The sequence below is a fragment of the Molothrus ater genome, chromosome 4, assembly GCF_012460135.2.
Source record: "Molothrus ater isolate BHLD 08-10-18 breed brown headed cowbird chromosome 4, BPBGC_Mater_1.1, whole genome shotgun sequence".
In the NCBI taxonomy this organism is placed as follows: Eukaryota; Metazoa; Chordata; class Aves; order Passeriformes; family Icteridae; genus Molothrus; species Molothrus ater.
Window position 1 is genome coordinate 54,905,054 of NC_050481.2, and position 23,384 is coordinate 54,928,437.

The window sequence follows — 23,384 nt, forward strand, 5'->3', positions numbered from 1 at the left end:
AAGACTAGTCAGGAAACTTAGGAAACTTAGTCCAGGAAACTTAGAAATAAGCCAACAGTGGACATGCCCTAGAGGAGACTGCAACAGATAGCTCTTCTGTGATTTTTTTTTTTAATGTTTTCTGTTTTAAAATCCATCTCTACTTTACAATTCTATTTGCATATACAAAATTGGGTTAAAAGAACAATAAAGTCTTAGCACTGAATGAAAAATTGAGGAGATATGTAACTGATATGTAACATAGCCAAGTGTTTAACCAGTGGAAAATTCAGATGCATCTCTTCATCCTGAAGGGTATTTTTGGTGGTTGTAGAGGTTTACCAGGTTGCACTGTTCAATCACTGCTTTTTGAGGTGAGGACTTATTTGCTTGCTGGGAGAGGCTTTCTTTTTATTTTTGTGGGACTGTGAAAGCGCTCTGAAGAGCCTGACAAAAGTTACCTGTTGTCTGTGCTGTTATCCCTATACCTGCTAGTGTGTTTCTTACTGCGGGATCTGCACATTCTCATTTGGTGTTTCATTATAAAGGAGTCTTTATTGCTTTCAGCCTAGGACACTTAGAGTACAGGTACCTGAGGTTTATTTTATCTATCTAAACCACCTCTCTAAATGCCGTGTGTGTGTCAGTCAACGTGTCTGCTAGTATATACAAACAAGGAGGACACTGAAGGACATTGCTGTGCCACCTAAAAATAATGTAGAGCTACACAGGTAAAATACACAGAGAAAATTAATCTTTAGGCTTGTAAACAAGTTTTTGTGTTGTATCTGAGTAAACTCTTTTGACCATCTCAAACCAGATAGCTGCCATCCAGTTAAATTCCAATAAAATATGATGGGCGGTCCAGATGTATTAGTGATGTACTCATCCACTCATGATTCAACTGTAAGGAAAATCAGTGCTTTTCTTCCTGTGAGACGTGACTTGTGTTTATCATACCTGTTCAATGGGCATGTGTTAGGCTTGATGAAGCTGAACACGCTGAGAAATTAAAACATCATAAAAAGCGTTTAATGAATTTGATACTTTACAAATGCTAATTTCCTGGTCAAATTAAATTCCAATTTTCTAACAGTAAAAGCATCAGATAGAAGTGTCTTATTTTGTAGCTTAAAAATGAATTTTTGACTGTGCGTTTCATTTGAACAAAACTAGTCTCCCCATAAATGAACGAAATTTAAAAATCTCGTTTTTAACGAATTTAAAAATCTTAAAGAGTGTAAACTCTTCTCTGCTATATTATGTACAATTTTACCTTTAAATTTGTATCTCTTTAGAGTCGTAAATCTCAAGATAGAAGTAGGGATGATAATAGACATCCTGACATATCCAATATAATTAAAACTAAAGGAAATGCAACACTGTGATAAAGAATAAACAAAAGCAACAAGATAGTGCTTCTTGTTGGCAGAGTACAAACTGACACTCAAGTGCAGTTTTTAGAGATATTTGTCATGATAAAGAGGACAAACAAGTTTTTGCATCAATTACATGTGTGAAATCATCACTGCAAAATATATATAGCTTTTTTTTTCCTCCAGGATATGCTATGTTGCCTTACAAAGGTATATGAATGTTGAAAAATCTTATGTCAGTGCATAGAGAGATTAGTGTGGGCATGGATTATAAATCAAGTACATAAATAAATCTGAGCAAGCAGTGCTTGACTATTTGGACTGAAATATTGCTGACACTGTTGTTGAAAGCTCTGCAACAGGAGAGTCCCAAATGCCTTCCCTACCTTGTGCTGTACCCTGCCTTCCCTTTCTTCCTTCTTTCTGCAGTACCCATTCTGTATTAGAGTTTGTCCAGACTGGGGCCCCAGGATCTTTAGCTCTCTACCCTCCTCTATATTATTTAGGTGCATAATAATAATTAAAAATCCCTGTCTGGGTTGTTGCTCAGGACCTTGTTACAAGCATGAGCCACTGTCTCCGTGTGAGGAAGGGAGGATGGGTAAGAGGTGCCATTTGCTGCTCCAAGTAGCGAAGCTTCTGGGTGCTGAGCTCAGAGACAGCCTGCCCAACCTCTTGCATGCTGGGCTGAGCTACTCATGCAGGTCAGGCTACCTGTCCTGCATCCCCTTATCCAGGTCACTTGCTCCTCTGCCCACCCGTGCTGCCCCAGCAGTTCTGGCAGACAGGAAACTTCACCTCCAGCCCAGCTTCCCTGGCTTCACTCTTGCACAGTGAAGAAAAACTTACAGCTTTTCTTTTTATTGTGGCTCTTCATCAGGTGCTTTCTTTCCTTTGCACTTCTGCACTTTCCCTGCTCTTGGTTTACCCACCAGAAACACAGAGAGTTTTGTGCTTCATGGTGGAGCTCAGCCCAAACCTAGCCTGTTGAGGGCTGGACAAGACATGCCAGATGTTCTCCTGCTGCAGTTCCCCACCCATGAAGACCAGGTGGACTTTGTTAGCACTGGGCAAAGCAGCACAATAGTAAGTCCATGGTGTGCCTCAGTACTACAGACATGCAGGTCCTTTACAGTGTCAAGTCCTGTAGAAGTTAAAAAGCCCCCCTGATGAGCTAACCCAGTAAGAAACATGGTTAGAGCATTTATTTAGTAATCAGCAAATTAGTCTATATAGTCAGCAAATGTTGAGGTCCAAACTGAAGATAAGATTATTTGTTTTCAAGTGTTTTCTCAATATTGTGCTCAGTATCAAGTATAAATTGAATAGAGTGAACTTTTGATACTGAATTAAATTGACTGCGTTTGCAAAGATTCTGTGGTTTCACTTACTATACATTTTTGATATTTGGGATACCACTGAAATGGAATCCAGCACAATATCTTGTCATTGGTCCCCTTAATACAGTCAATAGCACAACAGCGTGCTTGCAGATTGCTTTTGTTTTATCTTTTCTCCAGAATCAAAGATTACTATGATGGAGGGGAAGGATGCAGTTTACACAAATCAAATTGAAATGGCTTACAAAATGTGGATGGATTTTGGTGAAAAGATGTAAAGCATGGGTTGCTAGCTTGATCCTCAAGTTCATGAGATGAGTAAGTCAATTAGTAGCTCTTCAATTTATTATAAACTTAATTTCCAGGCTGTAATGGAAACTCCTGAACTGCAAGAACTTGTTACAAGTAATAAAAAAAGGTGACATTGTGGTAGAGGAATATTCAGAAGGCTTTTTTAAACTGACATGTTTAGGTTAGAGCAGAAAGGTTAGATTTTTCACTTGTAAAGGTAGTTATCTCACAGGAGCTATGGCAGCATTACTTCCAGTGATCCAAGGGCATGATCTTAAAGAAAAGCCTATTTGCAAGTGGTCTGTGCTGTGGTTTTGAGTTGTGATGCTTTAATACCAAGTGCTTGACACAGTTTTACAGTGTCAGGAGAGCATCTCACAGAGAGAAAGCAATCTGAGTTCAGTTACCTAGTTGCACATAAGAACTTTCTGAGATATAAGCAAAATGTTGATAATGATGATGATAAAAATTAATTTAATTTAATTTTATTTTATTTTATTTTATTTTATTTATTTTATGTTATTTTATGTAATTTTATTTTAATGTTGTTATACCCTGAAGAGGGGAGCGGGAAAATGGATGCTGCTGGTGCTCCCATCTCCTTCAGCCTGTGGACATTTAGCAGGTCCCTCCAGTGGTGGCCTAATGTTCCTGGGAGTGATGCTGGGGGTTTGTGCCCCTCTGGGACCTAGCTCTGGAAATTAGGCATTGCAGTACCTGAATCATAGAATCATAATATTTTATATATATATATATATATATATATATATATATATATATATATATATATATATATAATACCTAGAATCACAATATTCAATTTGGGGTTGTACAGCACATTACTTCAAGTCTGTATCTGGAGAACTCCAACTGGAGTGAAGCTTTTACATAAATATGGGCAAATGGTTGGTCCTACAATTGAGGTATATCCACATTCCTTATGAAGGGTGGTGGGGCTGCTGAAATCAGAAGGCAAGCTCTGGATTCAAGTGGTCTTTGCCTGCAGGTGCATGTGAGGAGTATGTATATAGCTGTCTCCTTCAAGAAAAGAAAATATCTTGTTTCCTTTCCATACCCTAAAGGCATTCGCACAGGGGTGGTGATAATTAATCCCCATATTTCTACTTCATATAAAGAAATCTGGCTGTAATTTTCTCCTAGTGGGACTCCATTTTGTTTTTAAAGATAATTGATAGCTCTGGACTTAAGCATTTCAATTACGGGAGTGTCTCTTGGGGACCAGACTAACAGACCTTGGAAAAATGTTCTAATGCAAATGCATCATGTGAATTTTTACTGTAAGACAATACAGGATGCCTAAGGATTTGCAAAGCAATTGAACAGTAAAATAAAAGCTTAGAAAGTTCTTCAAATATATAAGGGCATGGGACTGATTGTGAGCAGGTAAGGTGGAACAAGTGATTCACCACTTGGACCGCTAATTCATCTTTGGCCATGGGTACAGCTGGCTCTAAGTTGAGGGAAAGGAGGTGCTTGCCTTGGACAACGCATGGAAAAGGCAGCAAAATCAACATGAGAGCTCTGTCTGTGCCATGCCATGGCAGGTTGACTGCTTCTGTACCAGAAGAGGGGAAACTTGGGCTGTAGTTCTTCCATTTCATGGTCCTTGACTTCAGTTCTCATTTTTCTCTGTCAGGAGTAGGAATACCAACCAGCCTGCATCCTAATCCTTGTACACCTCCTACTGTCCCAGTGCTTCTGTCCAGCCTGTGGCTCCTTATCCTCTTGTGGCAAAGCTTGGTTTGTGGGGCTGAGACAGCATCTGCCCCTACTCCTGCATGTTTGTTGACGGGAGGTGCTCAGGGCCTGAGTGGTGTTAATGAGCTTTTCAGTGCCTCTGCGTCCTTACGTGCAAAAAAGGGTGAATCTGTACCCCTCGTTTCTTAAGGAAAAAACAATCTTAAGGGCATCCTTACTCCAAAATTTGTAATTAAGGAATTAAGTTCTGTTGGAAGTCCCTGATGTGCTCACAAGTCAATTTTGTTTGTTTGAAGGTAGAGCCATAATGTATTAGTATTTTTAGATCACTCATATTTTCAGCTGGAGGAAAATATTTTATTTTCTTTGTTAATTGTGCTATGAATAGATCTTAGGCTGATGAGGAGAAATGAGTCGATATGTTGAAATGGTGATCCCTTGTGAGTTCTGGTGTACACCTGGCTGGTCTGAATTGCTTACCAAGCTGGGCTGCTGGAGTGGTGACAGCTTCTGCCAGCTGTGGATCTGTCCCAAAGTTTCCTGGGCTTTTTACAAAGATGTGGCCAGCTGCCACTGCTCCCAGCTCCTTGGGGCTGTGGATTAATAATGCAGCTTCAACCCTGATCTTTCGGTATGAATCACAGTGGGCCCATGTGCTATTCAAATTGTCAGTAAAGAAGCTTCAGAGCATCATCATTCATTAGCTGATTTCATTCCTTGAGATAAAGTCAGCAAAAGTTGTGCATGCACTAATCACAATTGAAAGGGAGAGGAGAAGTCACCCAAAGGGAAGATGTTGGAGATACTATTAATATGTTGAAAATATTTTCTAAAAGATGGGCTTGATCCTCTTCTGGAATGGATCAGCATATCTGTGCTGATGAAAAGAGCTACAGGATAATCCTGACTCAGGACATCTGCACACTGGCTTTAGGGTTTTCAAGAAGGGATCACAGAAACACAGATAGATGGGTTGGAAGGGACCACAGTGGGTCAGCTGGACCAATCTCCCTGCTCAATCTCCCTGCTCCATCCTGGAGCATGTGGCACAGGATTGTGTCCAGACAGTTCTTGAATGTCTCCAGTGACAGAAACTAAACTACACAGCCTCTCTGGGCAACCTGTTCCAGTACTCTGTCCTTCACAGAGTAAAGTTCTTCCTCATGTTCAGGTAGAAAGTTTTGGGCATCAGTTTCTGCCCACTGTCTCTTCTTCTGTTGCTTGGCAGCATGGAGCAGAGCCTGGCTCCATCCTCCTGCCACCCTCCCTTGGGGTACTGACAGACATTGATAAGCTCCCCTCCCAGTTGTGTCTTCTCAAGGCCAGACAGGCCTTGAACAGAACAGGCCCAGCTCCCTCAGCCTGTCCTCGTAACAGAAATGTTCCAGTCCCTTCAGCATCTTTGTCACCCTCCTCTGGGCCTGTTCCAGGAGCTCCATGTCTCTCTTGTACTGAGGAGCCCAGAACTGGACACAGAACTCCAGATGAGCTTCACCAGGGCTGAGTAGAGGGGCAGGATCACCTCCCTCAGCCTGTTGGCAATGCTCTCCCTAATGCACCCCAGGGTACCGCTGGCCCTCCTGGCCACAAGGGACACTGCTGGCTCAAGGACACTTGGTGTCCACCAGGTCCTTCTTTGCAGAGCTGCTTTCCAGCAGTTTGGCCCCAAGCGTGTGCTGGTCCCTGGGGTTATTCTTCCCCAGGTGCAGGATCCTGCATTTGCCTTTGTTGAATTTCAAATGGTCCCTTCCTGCCCATCTCCCAAATCTGCCCAGGTCCTTCTGGAAGGCTGCACAGCACTCAGGGGGATCAGTCCAAAGCTTCTACCCACTTTATGTCATCCATGAACTTGCTGAGGAGGCATCTGAACATTCATCCAAGTCACTGATGAATAAATTAAACAGTACTGGACCCAGTATTGAACCTTGGGGGACACCACTTGTGACAGGCCTCAAACTAGAGCCCATGCCACTGATTACCACCCTCTGGGTTCCGCTGTTCAGCCAGTTCTCAGTCCACCTCGTTGTCCGCTCGTCCAGCCCACACTTCCCAAGTTTGCCTATGAGGATGTTGTGAGAGACAGTGTCAAAAGCCTTGCTGAAGTCAAGGTAGACAATATCCACTGCTCTCCCCTTATCCATCCAGGTAGATTTTCCATCATGGAAGGAAGTCAGGTTGGTCAATCACGATTTACTTATATTTAGTGAAACCATGCTTGATTACCTCTGATTGCCTTTGTGTCATCCATGTGGATATAGGTGGCCTCCAGAATGAGGTGCTCCATCACCTTTTTAGGGATCGAGGTGAGGCTGACTGCCCTTGTTGTTGTTGAGTGGGCCAATACTGGGCCCCATATTGAACCTTGTGGAACACCACTCATGATGCCACTCATGACTCCTTGCCATTTTTGAAGACTGGGGTGACATTTGCTTTCTTGCAGCCCTCAGACACCTCTCCTGATCTCCACGACCTTTCAAATATGACCACGAAGCAGCCTTACTATGATGCTCTCATACTGAGACGACATAGCTCTCTCCAGCATTCATTGATGTGTTCTGTCAGGGCCCATGGACCTGTGGATTTCAAGTTTTCCTAGGTTTTCTCTAACCCAATCTGATGGTAATGACAGAGATTTTAAAATGTTGCATGATTTTTTTAAAGGAAGAAAATTTAAGGATTAATTACAGCGTTGCTCCCTATACACACCCTAAAGGGATGCCTGTGAGTGACAGCATGGACAAACTTCTGTTACAGCTCAATCTTTGGCCTCTGTGGATTGCTGACAAGTAACAGGTATTACAGGCATAAAATGCTAACCACAGGGTGAGCCCAGCTCCATCAATAGTCAGAATAAGCAAAAGAGAAGGAACCATCAGGGGCAGAGGATTTAAATACCTTTGCGTGGGTAAATTATCAACTCATTTCACTGACCAAAGAGAGAATATCTCTGGAGACATTTTACTGAAGGCAGAAATGCAATTAGATGTTGCACAACTATTACAGTGTTTTCAGACAGAGAATTATTTTTAGTGCTGTAGAAGTATTAAAGTATTAGAGCAAAAGATGTAAAAGCATAGAAGAGCACAGTTAAAAACTTTCCATGGTCTTTGGACTCCTAGATGGACTCATGTTTGAGGATTGGTTGATGTTCTGGCAGTTTACCTCTGTTGCATTCACCCATAAAGAGTGACATAAATGCCAGATTTTATTTCCTTTCAGAGCTAATGGCATTCTGGATATGCTGGAAATTTCTGTTGTCAGAAACACAGAAGTACGTGCATTCATTGGCATACTTGTGTTCTTTACCTCCTTCGTCTGGGTGAAAATTACAGGGATCAAAACATATCTGGCCCTAATGTCATTATGCTAACATAACAGCATGATTTGGAAGTGATGCATAGCTGCTTCTGCATTAAAAGGCAAGTTAGCAACATGGAGTCATTATGAATTGTTTTCAAAAAAGTTTAATAATTGCATTTGCCATGCAGCTTTACACTTGAGATTATCCTCTGGTTCTTCTTCTTACACACTGTAGTTCATTTAGGTGGTCTAAATACCTAGGATCTGCTCCTATAAAGAGAAGCAAATCCTTCGTGTAAGATCCTGCTTGAGGTTAGGGACATGGTGGAGTCAGTTCCAGAGAGCACACAGCACATCCTCAGGCCTTGGCAGAGGTGGGGGGTGCTCAGCTCCTCCTGTTCCACCGAGCCCATGTGGTGAGCAGGTTGAATGCCAGTCTGAAATGTGAACTTCTGAAGTGACACTGCTGAAACTGTGAAAGAGCCTGCATTTGGCCATGGTGTTGCTTCTCCCCAGTGCTGTCAACACCAAGACTCAGACTGCAACAGCAAAAGAGGAAGCTGCTCCTTCAGTGATTATTGTTCAGACATTGATGTACCCAACCATTTCTCCCTCTGCATCTCTCCTCAGCACCATTTCTGCTGTATCTAATAATTGTGTTTCTTTATAAACAATGATTTAAGACAATTATTTAGCAATAGCATACTTAAACCTTTAAGAGGTTATCTAGCAATGTCATTTTCTTGACTAATGTGTTCCTGCTGCCATGTCGTTTGTGAATAGACATGTGTTAGCCAGCTAGTGTGCTTCATCTGTGGTGACTTTGATTTATTTGCTCTGTAAATTGGGACTGAAGCAATAATGGAAAGTGACATTAATTGTTTAACAGAGTCCTCTTTGTCACATCCTCTGCTTTCTCTGGGGTGTTTGAATGTTGAAACTTGTACAAAACTAATTGAAATTGCTGTGATGAGGACCGGTGTCCGCTCAACTTTCTGTTCTTGAATGTCAGTGCACTTGAATGTCTGTTTAAAGCATGAGAGTGGAGCAGCTAACAGCAAATATCAGGTTTTCTTCTGGCATGCTATTATTAAAGGAGGCATTCCCTGTTAGAAATAGCAACACTTCCAGCTTCATTGTCAGCTTTATGAGCCGCAAGGCTCAGCAGTGTGCCCCACCAGATGGACTTGCTGAAAACGTTCCTGGTGTAGGGCTGGGGTCAGGCAGCCAAACCAGCCCATGGACAGCACCGTAGGCTCGAGGGCTGGCTCTCACACCATTCATCCCACCACCTGTGAGGGACTTGAAATGCCATTGGGAAAAAACACTGGTACACACTTTCTTGACCAATATGCCTTTTCTTACTATTCTACAAGTGACACAGTAATTTTTCTCTTTTCCTCTCAGAAAGTGGCTGTGAAAAGCTGAATTCAGAGCATGGTTTCATTTGGCTCCCTTCTGCCAATTTCATTCTCTACACACTGAATTATCACAGCTGTGTGCATATGTCTCCCTAGTATGGTGGTAATCACCTGATACCAAAATTTGGATACTTTTTCTCAGTGGATAAGTGCCTTTTGGCCTTTCAAGTAAATGCTTCTCCTTAGCATTAGCTGAGTATTTATTTGTTTCTTGGAGATGATGCCATAAGCACCAGAACAGTGGTCTGCCTTAGCTTTCTAGCTCAAAGACAGCTTTTATGTTAGAAGCTGTGAGGTATGATTTGGCAGAGAAGCCTAGCAGGAGCAATTATCTGCGTGGTTTATGATCATCTCTGTTCAGAGTCTGCTAGATAAAAGTATTACTGAAAAAAGTCATGCTAAGGGGATACCCGGGTTCACTTGATTATTTTTTTTCCAAAGTGTAACTTGGCAATGTTTTGCTGTTGCTTTTATTAACTTCTTTTTTTTTTTGCTTGTTTGTTTGTCTTGCTGGTATTATTTGTCCTGCTAGTTCACTTTTTTACTTTGAGATTTGAACTTAGCTGAAATTTTTTCACAGTGGGGACCTGGAGCATGATGAGCTGCTCTGAAGCTGGTGGAGAAACTCCCAATTTGATATCACTTGAATCAGTGAAAGGCTTTTCATTTACTTCAATAGCACTAGGATCAGCCTAGGAGTCCTAGATAATTGATCTGTCAAGATCAATTTCCAATCTCTCTGAAAAATAAATATAATGATTTTTACAGTTCTATTTCTCAGTTCTAACTCTCAGCACTCAAAAAATCTGTATCTTAATATACAGTAGGGACTATATTTCATTAAAAATCAGGAGGCACTTAAATTTACTCAATTTGACAAAAAGAACTCTTGCTGCTGAAATAAGATATAAATTAACATTACAGGCACTTCTGATTAGAAATTAATCTACTTTTTATAATTGCAGTCAGAATTTGATAAATGCATACAATAGTGTATTTATTGAGCACTCAAAAGACACGATTTGAAAGGACAACTTCAAAGGCAACCTGCCTAATATGTTTCTTTAAAAGAAACCCAAACAACCTGTCATTTACCATATGAGTGCTGCTGGCTATTCTTACACCAGAATACTCAGGAATAAGCTATTTTGTTTTGGAGCAAGGATTTGCAGAAGTGTGGAAGGGAAACCCTTTCTTGCTTACACTGGACCATCTATGTGAATGAAGTTTTCAGTATTTTTCTGGTGATTCGTTTTTCTGGTGTCCTGATTAGCTGTCTGATTCCTGTAATTTTGGCACGTCAATTAGCTGGTGTTCAGTGTTGAAGAGCAAAAGAAAGGGACAGCCTGGGCTGACACCATCATTAGGTGTCAGCATCTTAGGCTCATCCCGTAATACAATCCCTGAGTGATCACTTATCATTCTTAACACCTGACAAAAGAAAGAATTGTGGAAGAAAAGTAAACTAGCAATACCCCACGGGTGCGAAGAGATTTCTTTTGAACAGAAATTGATCATTTTATTGTACCTAATTACATTGTCTGAGATTCTGTTGCAGGTTGCTGTTCCAAGGGCCAGTTTAACTACGTGTTGTCTGCTTGTTCACACACAGAGGCATCGTTTTGTTCCTTTTCTCACCTGGTTCCTCTTTTTGTTTCGTCCTCTCCCACAGAAACTAGATGAAGAGAGCGAGGCAAACTTGCTAGCTGTTCTCACAGAAACACTGGACAGCATCCCTGTGGATGAAGATGGATTGCCTTCCTTTGATGCACTGACAGACGGAGATGTGACCAACGAAAATGCCGCTAGCCCCTCCCCAGTGCCCGACGGCGCCCCTCCGACCCAGGAGGCAGAAGAGCCGTCTCTAGTAAGAACCCTTCCTACTGTTTAACAGGAATTGGATGTGCCTCTGGCCACCCGCTGCATGGGTATGATGTAGTCACAGTAAGGTCTGGACTTTTCATTTAGACTGGAGAGGAAAATCAAGTAAAGAACTGAGAATTAAGCGGGGGAAACACCCCCCCCCCACCACCACCAAATAGCCATAGGATGATTAATATGGCAGTCTATTAAAAAGTTGTTGAAAAGGTTGTTATTGAAACTCTTAACCTAATGGGCTGACACTTTTGCTTATCATTCTGTTCAGATAAGTCGGGGTAATGGTTCTTAACTCATATTTCATTTCTCGGGGCTCTTTTTGTTGGGTGTGTTTAGACATCATTTTTGGTGATCTCTGAAGAAAGGCCCAATGAGTCTGTTCGGGTGCAGGGCTGATTTTGTGTCTTTAGCATTGATTTGACCAGTAAGCACCAGCTTACTGCTAACCAGGGCAAAACTGAATCTTGGATGAGGATGTGGGTGAAACATTATATGCATTTTGCTTAGTAAATCTGGTCTGTGATGTGATTTTGTTTCTGCTGAAAGCCTCTTATCACTGGCTTCAGTGGGAGCAGAGCCAGATACCTGAATCTTGACACTATATCCATTACTCTGTTAAAGTTTATGTCTCTGTATAGATCAGAGGCCTCTTCATGTCAAACAGATCGCTGAGAATTTCATTTTGCCCTGGATTCAGAGACCCAAGATCCCTGTCAGTTCTGCTTGCCCCTCAGTATACTGCAGTAAAGGGAGCAGAAATGTGCTGCCAAACCAGAAGGAAATGAAATCTGTTTACTCTGAGGAATATCAAGTCCTGCTTTTTGTTTTATTGTACTTTGCTTGCTGAAATTGATATAACTAACTTAAAGTAACTGTGCAAAAATGTAGACACTTTAATTGATAAAGATGTGTAACTTTACTCTTTTCCTTCCACTTCCCTTTCCTTGATGTGTTTGTAGCTTAAGAAGCTCTTGCTGGCTCCAGCCAACACTCAGCTAAATTACAATGAATGCAGTGGTCTCAGCACACAAAACCATGCAAACACTAATCACAGGATCAGAACAAGCCCTGTGGTTGTTAAGGTACAAACTTAATTTTTATAATAAGGGAAAAAAAAGAAAATGTAACAAGGTCTTTTATGCTTTTAGCAATCAAGCAAGCAGTAGATCTGAATGTATTGTATGTGCTTACTGTCTTCTAACTAATTTTTAAAAATGTGAATTGTAGACTGGGTTCCAGAAAATCATCTGAGCTCTTTTATGCTCTGAATATTTCATTTATGTCCCTTCTCTTGGCAGAGTTCAGTTGTAGTCACACCGTCAGTTACCTTACCTACTTTACTGATACACAGTGTCAGTAGGATGGGATGTGATAAAATTTGCTGATGGTCTGGTGTTGTTTATGGGTGACTCCAGGATGTGGGACTGCCATTTTCCCAGCTGTCTGAGCTAAGACAAATGACACTGGATTCTTGGCAAAAGATGTATATTAGACATTGATTGGGTGGAACGGGGGCGGGGGGCTTGGACATAATTCTGTTAGCAGGCAGTATTAAACAATGTTTGTCTTGCCGTTCAGTGTAACTGAAAACGGGCCATTTAGGAGTACTTAAGAGAGTTGTGAATACTGGGCCCAAGCAATCAGCAGGAAATTAAGGTTTAAACCAGCTTATTTTTTTGTTCACACTAAAGGCGCTGTAGGGTCTTGTTAGTTACATGTTGCTGAATAGGAACATTGCAATGTAGGAGAAATGAAATAAAAAGCTGCATAAATGTCATTTAGGAATTTTAAATGTAATTTTCTTTCCTTGTTCTGCAAACAGTTATTCACAGCTCATAGATCTAGTACACTTAGGCTGAACACTTCACTGAAAATCTCATCTCTTCAGAAAACCTATATCCATTGTGATAAGGTTCAGCTCACTAATTTTAGCTTTACTTTATTTTATTTTATTTTATTATTTTATTTTATTTCACCCTGTTTTAAGACTGAGAATTCATGGAGCAGTAAAGCGAAGAGCATTTGTCAACAGCAAAAGCCTCAGAGACGCCCCTGCTCTGAACTTCTCAAATATCTGACTACGAATGATGATCCTCCTCAGACCAAACCAGCAGAGAACAGGAACAGCAGCAAAGAGAAATGCACCTCCAAAAGGAAGCCCCATCTGCAGTCTCAGACAAATCATCTGCAGGGTAGGTGTGGGACTGCAGAGCACAGCTTTGGTACCAGCAGTAACCCTGGGAAGCTGAAGTACCATGGTTTGGAATACCCTCAGCACTTCTTCTGTTCTTTGGATTAGTATTAGAAATCCAGCATCACTTCTGTGTAAAGAGAATTTGTAAACATTATAATGAAGTTAGAATTAGTTAGCTAGATTTAGCTTTTAGACATATTTGATCATTTTGTTTATTGCCCCAAGCCTCAGAAAAGGATCTCAGGAAAAGTTTAACAAATACCACATGGCAGTATACCAAGCTAGCTGGAGATACTTATTCACAGAGAAGTGTAGCACTAAGAAATCATTATACCCCTAAACAAGTTCGGCAGGCCAGTTCATTAGTGAGCTTCTTTCTCTTTTGCTGGAGTAAAACTGAGGGCATTGTTAACCTGCCACATAGCCCTTAAGAGACAATAAATAGTGCTCTCACTGCTACAGAGAAAACAATAAATGTGTCATTCCTGTTAAAGCTGGAATGCTGGTTTGTAATTTTATTTTGTAAATAGTTGAAAGTTTAGATGCTATTCTGATCTTTTTCTCTTGTTTTTGGATTTTTTATGGTCAAAACTAAACACTTGTATTGACTTTTAGTATCCCCTGATGAGTAAAAAACTGGCCTATATTACAAGTAGCTTCTGTGACAGAGATGCAAGAACTTTAAGCCTACTCTCTCACTTTTTGTCCCTCTCTTTCCCTGTCTGTTTTCCCATGATAAAGGAAAGCTGTAAAAGCTTACGAGCCCAAAGGGAGCTTTTAAAAATTATTGCTACTTTAAAATACATCTATGTATTGATGTTGGCCTGGCATCTGAAAGGCTTTGTGCCTATCTCAGACACATCAGTTCCAATCCTGGATACCTCCACTAAAGTCAGTGGAAGTTACTTGTCTGCAACAGAGATCAGGATGTGACCTAAATGTGTTGTTTGGTATTTTCAAAGCAACAGTTGTAAACTGTATGTTCTTTCCTCTTTTCCCCTCCCTTTTTCTTGCATTTCAGCCTCTAGCAAATCTGTTTTCTCATTCTGCACTAGAAAGTATAAGCAAACTTAATAAGAATAATCTTCCGTTCCTGTCACTTAATATTGTTCTTGCAGCTGTACATTCTGACATCCTAAGTAAGGGTTTTCTCCATGATGGGCTCAAATTATCTGAACAATTTCATATGTTTGAAATGAAACATTTCTCATATGAAGGAAATCCAACTGCTCCTACAGCTTCTTTATGCCAACTGCCACTTCTTCTGCACGGCTTCAGCAGTCTGCTTTCACAGCAGAATCCAGACTGAACTCTACATGTCAAACCTGGGTCTGTTACTAAAATGGTACTGAAAAACAGAATTGCCAGAAGTTACAGGGGGCTTTATTAACACTGTTGGATGTTAAGGTGGTAGGTGATAAGGTGCATCATATATAACATGCTTTATGCACATGTATGTTATACCCATACAGAGATGTATGTGCACACAAACATACATGCAGATTATAAAGTCTTTTTATTCAGATCAGAGCTGGTTTTCTTCCCCCCAGCTGAGCAATTGTGTAGATTCAGTTCAAAGAGCCAGGGCACACTGAGCTGTGGAAACAGCACAGAGGAGAGATTAGGAAAGTCCAAAGGGACATATAGCTAACAACTGTGCTTAACAGATGACTGTAGTTTTAGTGGTCTTGAAGGTGAATTTGCAGGCACAGAGAAATTACCTTCTTTAATTTTCCTGTGCTTTAATTTACAGGCTTCTGCAATGTTTTTTCAGCAAATTTGCCTCATACACCAATATATAACTTCAATATCAATGGATTTGCATATAATGCAAATACAAGAATATAATGCTTTCAGCTTGGACAGTCAATTCATGCAGAATCAACCTTGCAAATTTAACTGATATTTGCAGACCTGCAGTCATTGGTTCATACATTTAATCAAAGGTACAAGAAAATTGGCTCCTTCTGTTTTAAAAAACTATCACAGTCTGAGATTTTCTTTCAGAGTTAGGGAAAGCTCACAAAGGATAAGTCAAATGTTATTTTCCTTTAGGGTTACTGTTGCAAACATATTGCAAACCCACGGGAATGTCCACAAACGCATTCATGCCAAAGATCATCTGTGGTTTTGCACTGAAATTTGCCCATGAGGAAACGTAGTTCTTTTGAACCTGAATGTTTTCAATTTACAGGGACAAGCAACTTGATGTGAACTCTTTTTAACAAAAAAAAAAAAAAAACAAAAACCCACACTACAGTAGACCTTGAAACTCTAATAAACAGGCACCATGTAAAATGCAGTGTCCTGGCTAAATATTTACACTATCAATAGCTATATGTGAGTATGAATCCTTTGCAGAAAGAGTGTTTGGTCAAGTTCTTGCCTAGCAATAAGAAAACTGATGGGTTTTGGTATGCGAACTTCTCAGTGGGAGAGCTCAGTGATATCTGCCTAAAATTAATACATGGGAGTGAGAGACAATGCCTTGGTTCTGTGCCCAGCTCTGGCAGATTTGCACTGTGCCTCAGTGCTTCAGAATTTAATATGTGGGACTAATAAGAGCTAGATGGAGACTTTTTAGAGATGTAAATAGCTCTTACACATTCAGCTTCCTTAGCTAAATTGGTTAAGAGCGTGCAGATTTTTATTTCAAAAAAAAAGAGAAAAATGAAAAAGAAAAAAAAAAAAGGAAAGCCTTTGTATAAAACTTTATTCCAGAGCCTTACTGCAAGATCTGCTTTTTTTAAGCCAGTTTTACCTCTAGGTAGCCACAGGCAAACATTAGTTTTCCTAGATGTATATAAATTGCACACAAAGATGTGTCAGGTTACATTCAGTTTTACTGCACCTGGTATAATGCACAGATCAGTGGCTGTGCTGGACCAGACAAATAACTCGTTGAGGTGCATCTCCTCACTCCAGCAGTGACTTCTGAGGAAGGTGAACCTGAGGTGAACACCTGAGCTTCCTTTTCTCATATGGGGAGGAGAAGAAACAATATGCAGCTTTTCAGAATTAATTTTTTAAAATGTTATATTACTTCAGGAATGCTCTAGAGCATATAAAAGTAATCAATTTGCATATAAAATCCCTTAACGTTGATGGGAGCTCCAAGCCTGTAATGAATATGAAATATGCAGTAGTGACACTCTGGACAAAAGATCTGCAGTGCAGGAGTGTTCAAGGGGAACATTTTGTCTTAAGTAATTAATCTGCAGAAGAGATCCCCTGCTGTTGTTCTTGCTACAATGCTCTCTGTGTTTAAAACATCAATCTAACTTCTGTAAAGTAAAATTTGCAAGTACTATAATTTTTAATTTTAAAGGCATCTTAGTTGTACTACAACATCCTGGTTCTTGGCTTGCTCTGAGAAAATACAAATTTGCATGAGTAAAAGCTGCAAAGACTTATATTTTTATAGCCAGAGCTTTGTTTTTTGCGTATGTCGGGATTGTAGTGCTGAGAGCTTCAACCCCATTTTTACCATCTGTGACTATGTCCATGGTTTGTCATAGTTTGCAGCATAATTTGCAAAAATTTGGACTATAACTGGTTGGACTCTGGCCTCATAGAAACAACCTATTCTCAGTGCTGTATATAAAATTGTATCTTGTAGAAGTAAAATTAACTGAATATTCATAACGTTCTGTTACTTTGTAGTTATTCTGCTGCTCCTGTTTCCAAATAAAACGTGAACTGTAGTCTAAATTAACACTGAGAGAAGTAACATTTTCACAGTGTATCCTGTAGAGTTCTTCATTGATTTTTAACATGTACCACTCTTCTTCTGAAAGGTTCTTGTCATTTGGGTTGTGTAGTGTATTTCAGAGGTACAGTAATTGATGTAAATAATTGTTGAAATTTAGGAGCCCTTTTGGTGCTAGTAAATAAGGAATCAGGATGAGTCTCTTTATTTATCCATCTGAAATACACTGAAATGGCAATTGAACTATTAGAGCTTGGCCCTAACTGACTACCACACGATTCCAATGCCAAAGTATAAAGAAATGTTTGCAGTATACTTTACAGAGTGTTTAAATATTGCATAATTGTTTTCTTTTTTCCTTTAGCCAAACCAACAAGTTTATCACTTCCATTGACACCCGAGTCACCAAAGTAAGTACTAAAAAGTGCAAACATTTATAAAAGGGAGGGGGGGTTCAGTAAATTTTGGCTACAGCAACTCCATTTCAGCTTGTTTTTATAAATGTGCCCTGTCTTCCAGTGATCCCAAGGGTTCCCCATTTGAGAACAAGACTATTGAACAAACCTTAAGTGTGGAACTCTCTGGAACTGCAGGTGAGAAATGCAAAATGATGGCTCTTCCTTAAAGCATGGCTTGTGTGTGTTTGTTTACTTTAATATAGCACAGATATGCTGAGATCTCACAGAAGTCTCCAGTAGATACACTTCAGTGCAGTTCAGCATTACATTTTTATCCAGCTACCTGAGAAGAACCATGTTTGAAAATATGGTTCCAAACCTACACAGGAGAGCATAATTTCTGAGAAAATATGAATGAAACCATTTATCTGTTATATTTCTCCTTTTCCCCATAGATTTGTGTACTGCTGAGCACCATCTTTCAAAGACAAACCCCACAGCACAGTGTAATAGATGTTACAGATGTAAAAGTTATGTCATTCAGTCTGTCTCCAGGCTGGTCTAGGGCTGTACATGACTGCATGTTTCAGTGCTTTGTCATTTCTAGATTAATACATCACAAATAACACCTTTCTCCTCTACCACTGAACAACTAATTGTCCCATAGCTTAGAGGTAATTTTTAAAAGTGGTATTCATTTTGTATTCCTGCTTTTTCTTTTTCTTCCATTAACACACTTCACACAACCTCCCTTTATCTTCCTCCTCCTTTCTGATCCCTGGATTTGTACCTTTTGAAGATTTGTAGGATTTTTTTATCATGTAGTGGTTTAGTTCGTGCATCACCCATTTAATCATTCATTTAATTCGTCTGCTCTTCATTCTGCTGAAGTCAATTCCTTCAGACTCAGATCTGTTTTATGGCATTCCTCTGAACTCTTTTTTGCCTCTGTTTTCTTCAAGTGTCCTGAGCTGAGCACAAAAGAACACATTGAGCTCCACCTGAGCTATTGCCAAGACCATTTTCTTTCTCAGTTGTGTAATATTGAAAAATAAGAGATGTACTTGGCATGTGCTTCTCTCAGGATAGCAGTAGGTTGTAAACTATCTGATCTCTAGCATTGAGGGGGAAGGGGTGTATTGCAAAAAATGTCTTCAGGTACCACAGATTAGCTTGGTGCTCCTGAATTGTGTGGCAGCAGGCCCAACCTGGGTTTGGGTAGGTACACTGGGCTATCACCTTCCTACAACCATCATTGTACTTTTTCGGTAATTTTTTCATTCGTGTTTTAGTTCAGCACTAAAACATGAACACTTTTCCCTGCTGTCTCCTGGAAGCCTGCAGTCTTAGTCATTCCTCTCACAGCAAAAGGAAGTGTTCTTCCTATACATCTTCATTTTGCAAGACCAGCATAAACATGGCAAAATTCACTGTATGCAGGAGGATAATCCTGTTCAGTGCCAATAAGTGAAGTGGAGTGAAGTGAAACGAAGTGAAGCATGGAGAAGCCTCTTCCATCACTACTGGACAAGGAGTCTGCACGAGGGTGCCCATTTGTAAGCACATGGATAAGTCAGTGCTTAGTGCTGCCAACAGAAAGGGGCAGATGAGGTGACTACAGCAGAGTGGTACAAGCAGCCGTTGAAATCACTGAAGGAAGCAGTGTTTTCTCCCAGCCAAAAAGTCAGCAGCCTGCTTTTCCATCAGCTGACTAGACAGAAATTGGGAGTCAGTCTGACCCCTGGATAGTCCTCTGGTATTTCGTCCATAGTGGCAACAGGAATGGTCTTGGTATTACCAGATTCATTCCGCTCCATCAGCCGTGCACAGAGAAGGAAACAAAACAGCTCTGTAGGTGCTTGGAAAACATAATCAGGAGAACTGGTGCATTAAAAAAAAGCAGCAGAAGCTGGGAAACAGCACAACTGGCCACATATGTAAACAGGAATGCTCTACTATGATTCTGTGATTTCTTTTCCCCTCTAGAAGTAAAAGAAGTTAGCTAGGAAATAACCTGATGATATTCAGGAATAATAAGAATTGGAGTGTTGTGTGGCCAGGGAGCTGGGCAGTGTTACCAAGCAGTGTACATAATGGTGGCTCTTGGACTTCATGTTGCACTTCACAAGATTTCAGGAGAACATGCAGTAGCTCTTTTAATCTCTGCCTATGTGTATTAGTTTTTATTTTTATATTCATGTATGTATGTAAACCTATAAAAATATGCATGTCTTGCTTTTTAAGTAATTTGTACTGCAGTAGTTTTGTGTCCTGAGTCTGCTTGTGCTGGAAGCAAAGTACATAATAGAAACAGCCTGGAGTACTGAAGAACTTACAGCATATTGTGTGTGTGCATGTGTGTGTAAATCATGGCAGAATTGGGACCCAATTTTTTAAACTTCAGTTTAAAAAACAACCAAAAATAAAATAAGGAAAAAAGTAGTGGCAGTAGTGATTAATAATACCTTTAAGTTCTTTAGTGAGAGCCCTGGCAACTCCAAATTATATCCAGATAACCGCATTGCTCATTGTCCTTATATAGGGCAGCTTGCACCATAAAAGCACTATTTATTATAATTTAAATAGGAGTTACCTTGATCTCACTACTGAATTGAAAAGACCATTAGCAGTGCTGCTTGCACTATCGAAGCACAAAGTATTTTAATATAAATAGCAACTCCCTTGATCTCTCTGCTGAAAACAACATTGCTTCCCTCACTGATGAATTAACTATAGACCAGAAAAATAAATAAATAAAAACATTTCCCACATGAGCCATCAATCTTCGTCACACACACATTTTGGATTCATGTATCTAAAGTCAAACTGAAGCCATTCCCTTGCCAGTGCTATATCTTGCTTTACAACAGATTTGTTAGTAGTCATGAGTGTAACTTTGTCCTCCCTAAAACTGTCAAAACATTGATTTGTCAAATTACAAGGAACAAATATTCTTTGAAGTGTTTTCATGCCACACATAAGAATTCTTTCAATACACTCTAAGTGTCCGAAGTCCATTGCTGTATAAAGTCCTATCTCTTGAAGTTGATTATTCTAGTGTTATTCTGAGGAAGCTGGACCAGAACATCATGGTATGGAGGGAGTCCTAGAAATGATAATGCAGTGAATGAAATTCCTGTGTTAGATGAGTCTTCTGAGTGAGGGACTCGCAAGAGGCGCATCTCTGTTTCCACAGCCATCTGCATTGCCAGTGCCCTGCTTAAAGAGGCTGTGGGCTTGAACCTCTCCAGTGTCTTCCAGAAATCTGGGATGGCTCTGTGTCACCTCTTTCCTCTTTGTTAGCAGTCAGAATCGGGGGGAGGGTGGGGCAGGGATGGACGGACTGTGCAAACAGACTCACCAGGATGACTCACCTTCTGGAGGTGGCAGTGTTTCTCTTGGCAGTCAAGGGCTCCTCATTGTTTTAGACTTTTGATTGTCTTAGACAAACGTCTGAATGCCAGATGTTGGATAGCATGTTTATCATCTAATTAATCTCTCTCTGTTCCCTGTGTCTTAAACTTTCACACCTAAATACTCAAAGCCACCATTTAAGTACCTGAAGTTGGTTTAAGTGCTTATGGCTCAATCAGTAACTAGAGGGCTATTTCCACCCTCTTGGTGAAAAGTCTCTAATTTGATACAGATCCCTATAATTTATTGTAGTGTAAAACTGCTCACTGGTCTTGGGGGAAAAACTTGATTTTTCTGAAAAATGGCAGAAAAAGCTATATTTTCTTTCATCAGAAAAGCTGATGTGCACAATCAAGTTGAAGAGTGATTTGGAATTTGTGACCATCATTGAGGATACTGATAACCTGCTATTTGCCCACCTCTAGATTTGTGTTACCTCTTACTTGTCAGAAAAAATACTTAAAAATCTGTCATCTAAGAACTTCTTTGACCTCAGAATGATTTCCGATAGAATGAGATGTGAGATGGAGAGAGTTGTCCAGAAGAATAAAATCTAGTGAATTATTTGATGTCTTCAGGTATCTGTGTTTATTCTCTCCAGCACTGACAGCAGGATTAAACTGAATATTCAACAAGCATGTAGTTTTTTATTATATGATGACTGTTTAATTTTATTACATATTCCTAGCTTCTGCAATCTAGTGCCATACAAACGCTCTTCTACTGAATGGAGCTGTTATTGTGTGGTCAGTTTTTAAAGTGGCCTTAAATAATATTTCCCTCGACAATCGATTTTCAAACTCATAGGTATGAAAGAATTAATTTTCAATGCCTCCCAAAAGCCCAGTGCCCAGTAGAAAGGTTCCAGGTCTGTCTTCCCCAAAATACATTAATTATCAGCCCCCTCAAAACACAGCAAACATCATCAGACATTGGAATGCTGAGATACCGTGGAGATTTAGAAATATCGATGTCTATGTAAAACAGTAGTGAAAATCAGTCCTAAGAATTCCAGATGTCACTTTTAATGCAAAGGCACCCCCCCCCCCCCAAATTTCTGCTTATCAACCTAGCTGAGCTAAATGAGTAACACTTTTTTTTTACAAGTTTTCTTTAAAGTGGAGTTTTGGAATGTATCGAAAGTAGTTTCACCCTCCCAGAGACTTTCTGGAAAGAAGTTGCTTGGCCAAGGTGGCAGAGTTGGCACATATGCAAACAGCTTTTGTTGCACAGACACAGGGAGGATGGTGCTGCTTTGGCAGCAGTGCTGGCAATTTGATATATGCTGTTTTCTAGCACAAGATCACGGAGTGAGTTCGTAGTATATAGACAGAGCAAGGCAAAGTGCAAATGTACCATTTACCAAAGCTATTCAATTAAGGAAAAGTCCCTACAAAGAAAATGGTTTTATAGCATGTCATGAAAAAATACTTGCCTTTTACTTTAAAAAGAAAAAAGACTGTTTAAGGGGGATGATTGTAGAGTATGTACCACTTCTAACAGATTTGCTGTGCAGAAGTACATAAGTGTGAGTGATGTAGAGGTACTTGTTTATTATAGAGCACATTTCAATGCAGTAATCATAAATATTGCTAAGGTTGTGCTCTGTTGAAATATGACCTACATACTCTTGATTGTTTGTGTTACGTGATTTGTCTGACACCCATTACATTCTGGGTAATGGCAGCCATTTGTTGCTGTGCACAGCAGGCTCTTTTGACAAAAGAAAATAGGCAGCAATAAAAAAGCTATAGTCTGAATTACATTCTGCACAGTGCTGCACTGCTGAGAGTTTGTGCAAGTGTGTTAACAATGCTCTGAACTGCCTCTTGTCAGCCTTCAGCCTGTAATGGCCATCTGTCCTTCCATAAATCTGTCAAAACCTGCTAAGTTCAAGAGAGAGTACAGAATATACCTTGTACTGTCAGTGCCTAAATGTACACATCAGGGAGAAATCAGTGCGTGTGAAATAATCCAGTGGTTACAGAATATTGTAATGCCACTGATATGGGATCATGGCCCTCAGTGAAGATTACCACAGATTAGGGTGAAGATGAACAAGTGTGCAGCCAGCTGGTTTTCTCAGAATTCACCATTTGGAGATGGGTCAGGGGCACTCTGGAGGTGCACTTGGAGTGGTGGGGGCACTCTGGAGGTGCACTTGGAGTGGTGATGTGTATTCAAAACTTCACTCCCTCCTCCATCCCCCAGTGTAGGTTTGTTCAAAAGTTAAATGAACATTTTCCATCTTTTATCTGTTTCTACTTGCCTGTGCACTTCCTGCTTCTGCTGAAACCCAGGAAAAAAGCCAGAATGCCATGAGGAAGCCCTTTCTTAGGCTGTCCCAGCCCTGTTCTGCCAGCAA

General features: G+C 40.3%; 1 protein-coding gene across 2 annotated transcripts in view; it reads left to right on the plus strand.

Moving 5' to 3' along the window:
• The window catches only part of PPARGC1A (PPARG coactivator 1 alpha), a 365,416-nt gene that overhangs the window by 321,203 nt on the left and 20,829 nt on the right, over positions 1-23,384 (plus strand). For both annotated transcript variants that reach the window (XM_036381990.1, XM_036381991.1), the window contains exons 3-7: positions 11,099-11,293; positions 12,264-12,386; positions 13,292-13,496; positions 17,572-17,617; positions 17,727-17,800. In XM_036381990.1, coding sequence (XP_036237883.1) covers positions 11,099-11,293; positions 12,264-12,386; positions 13,292-13,496; positions 17,572-17,617; positions 17,727-17,800 — 643 coding nt within the window. The remainder of the gene's footprint in view (positions 1-11,098; positions 11,294-12,263; positions 12,387-13,291; positions 13,497-17,571; positions 17,618-17,726; positions 17,801-23,384) is intronic.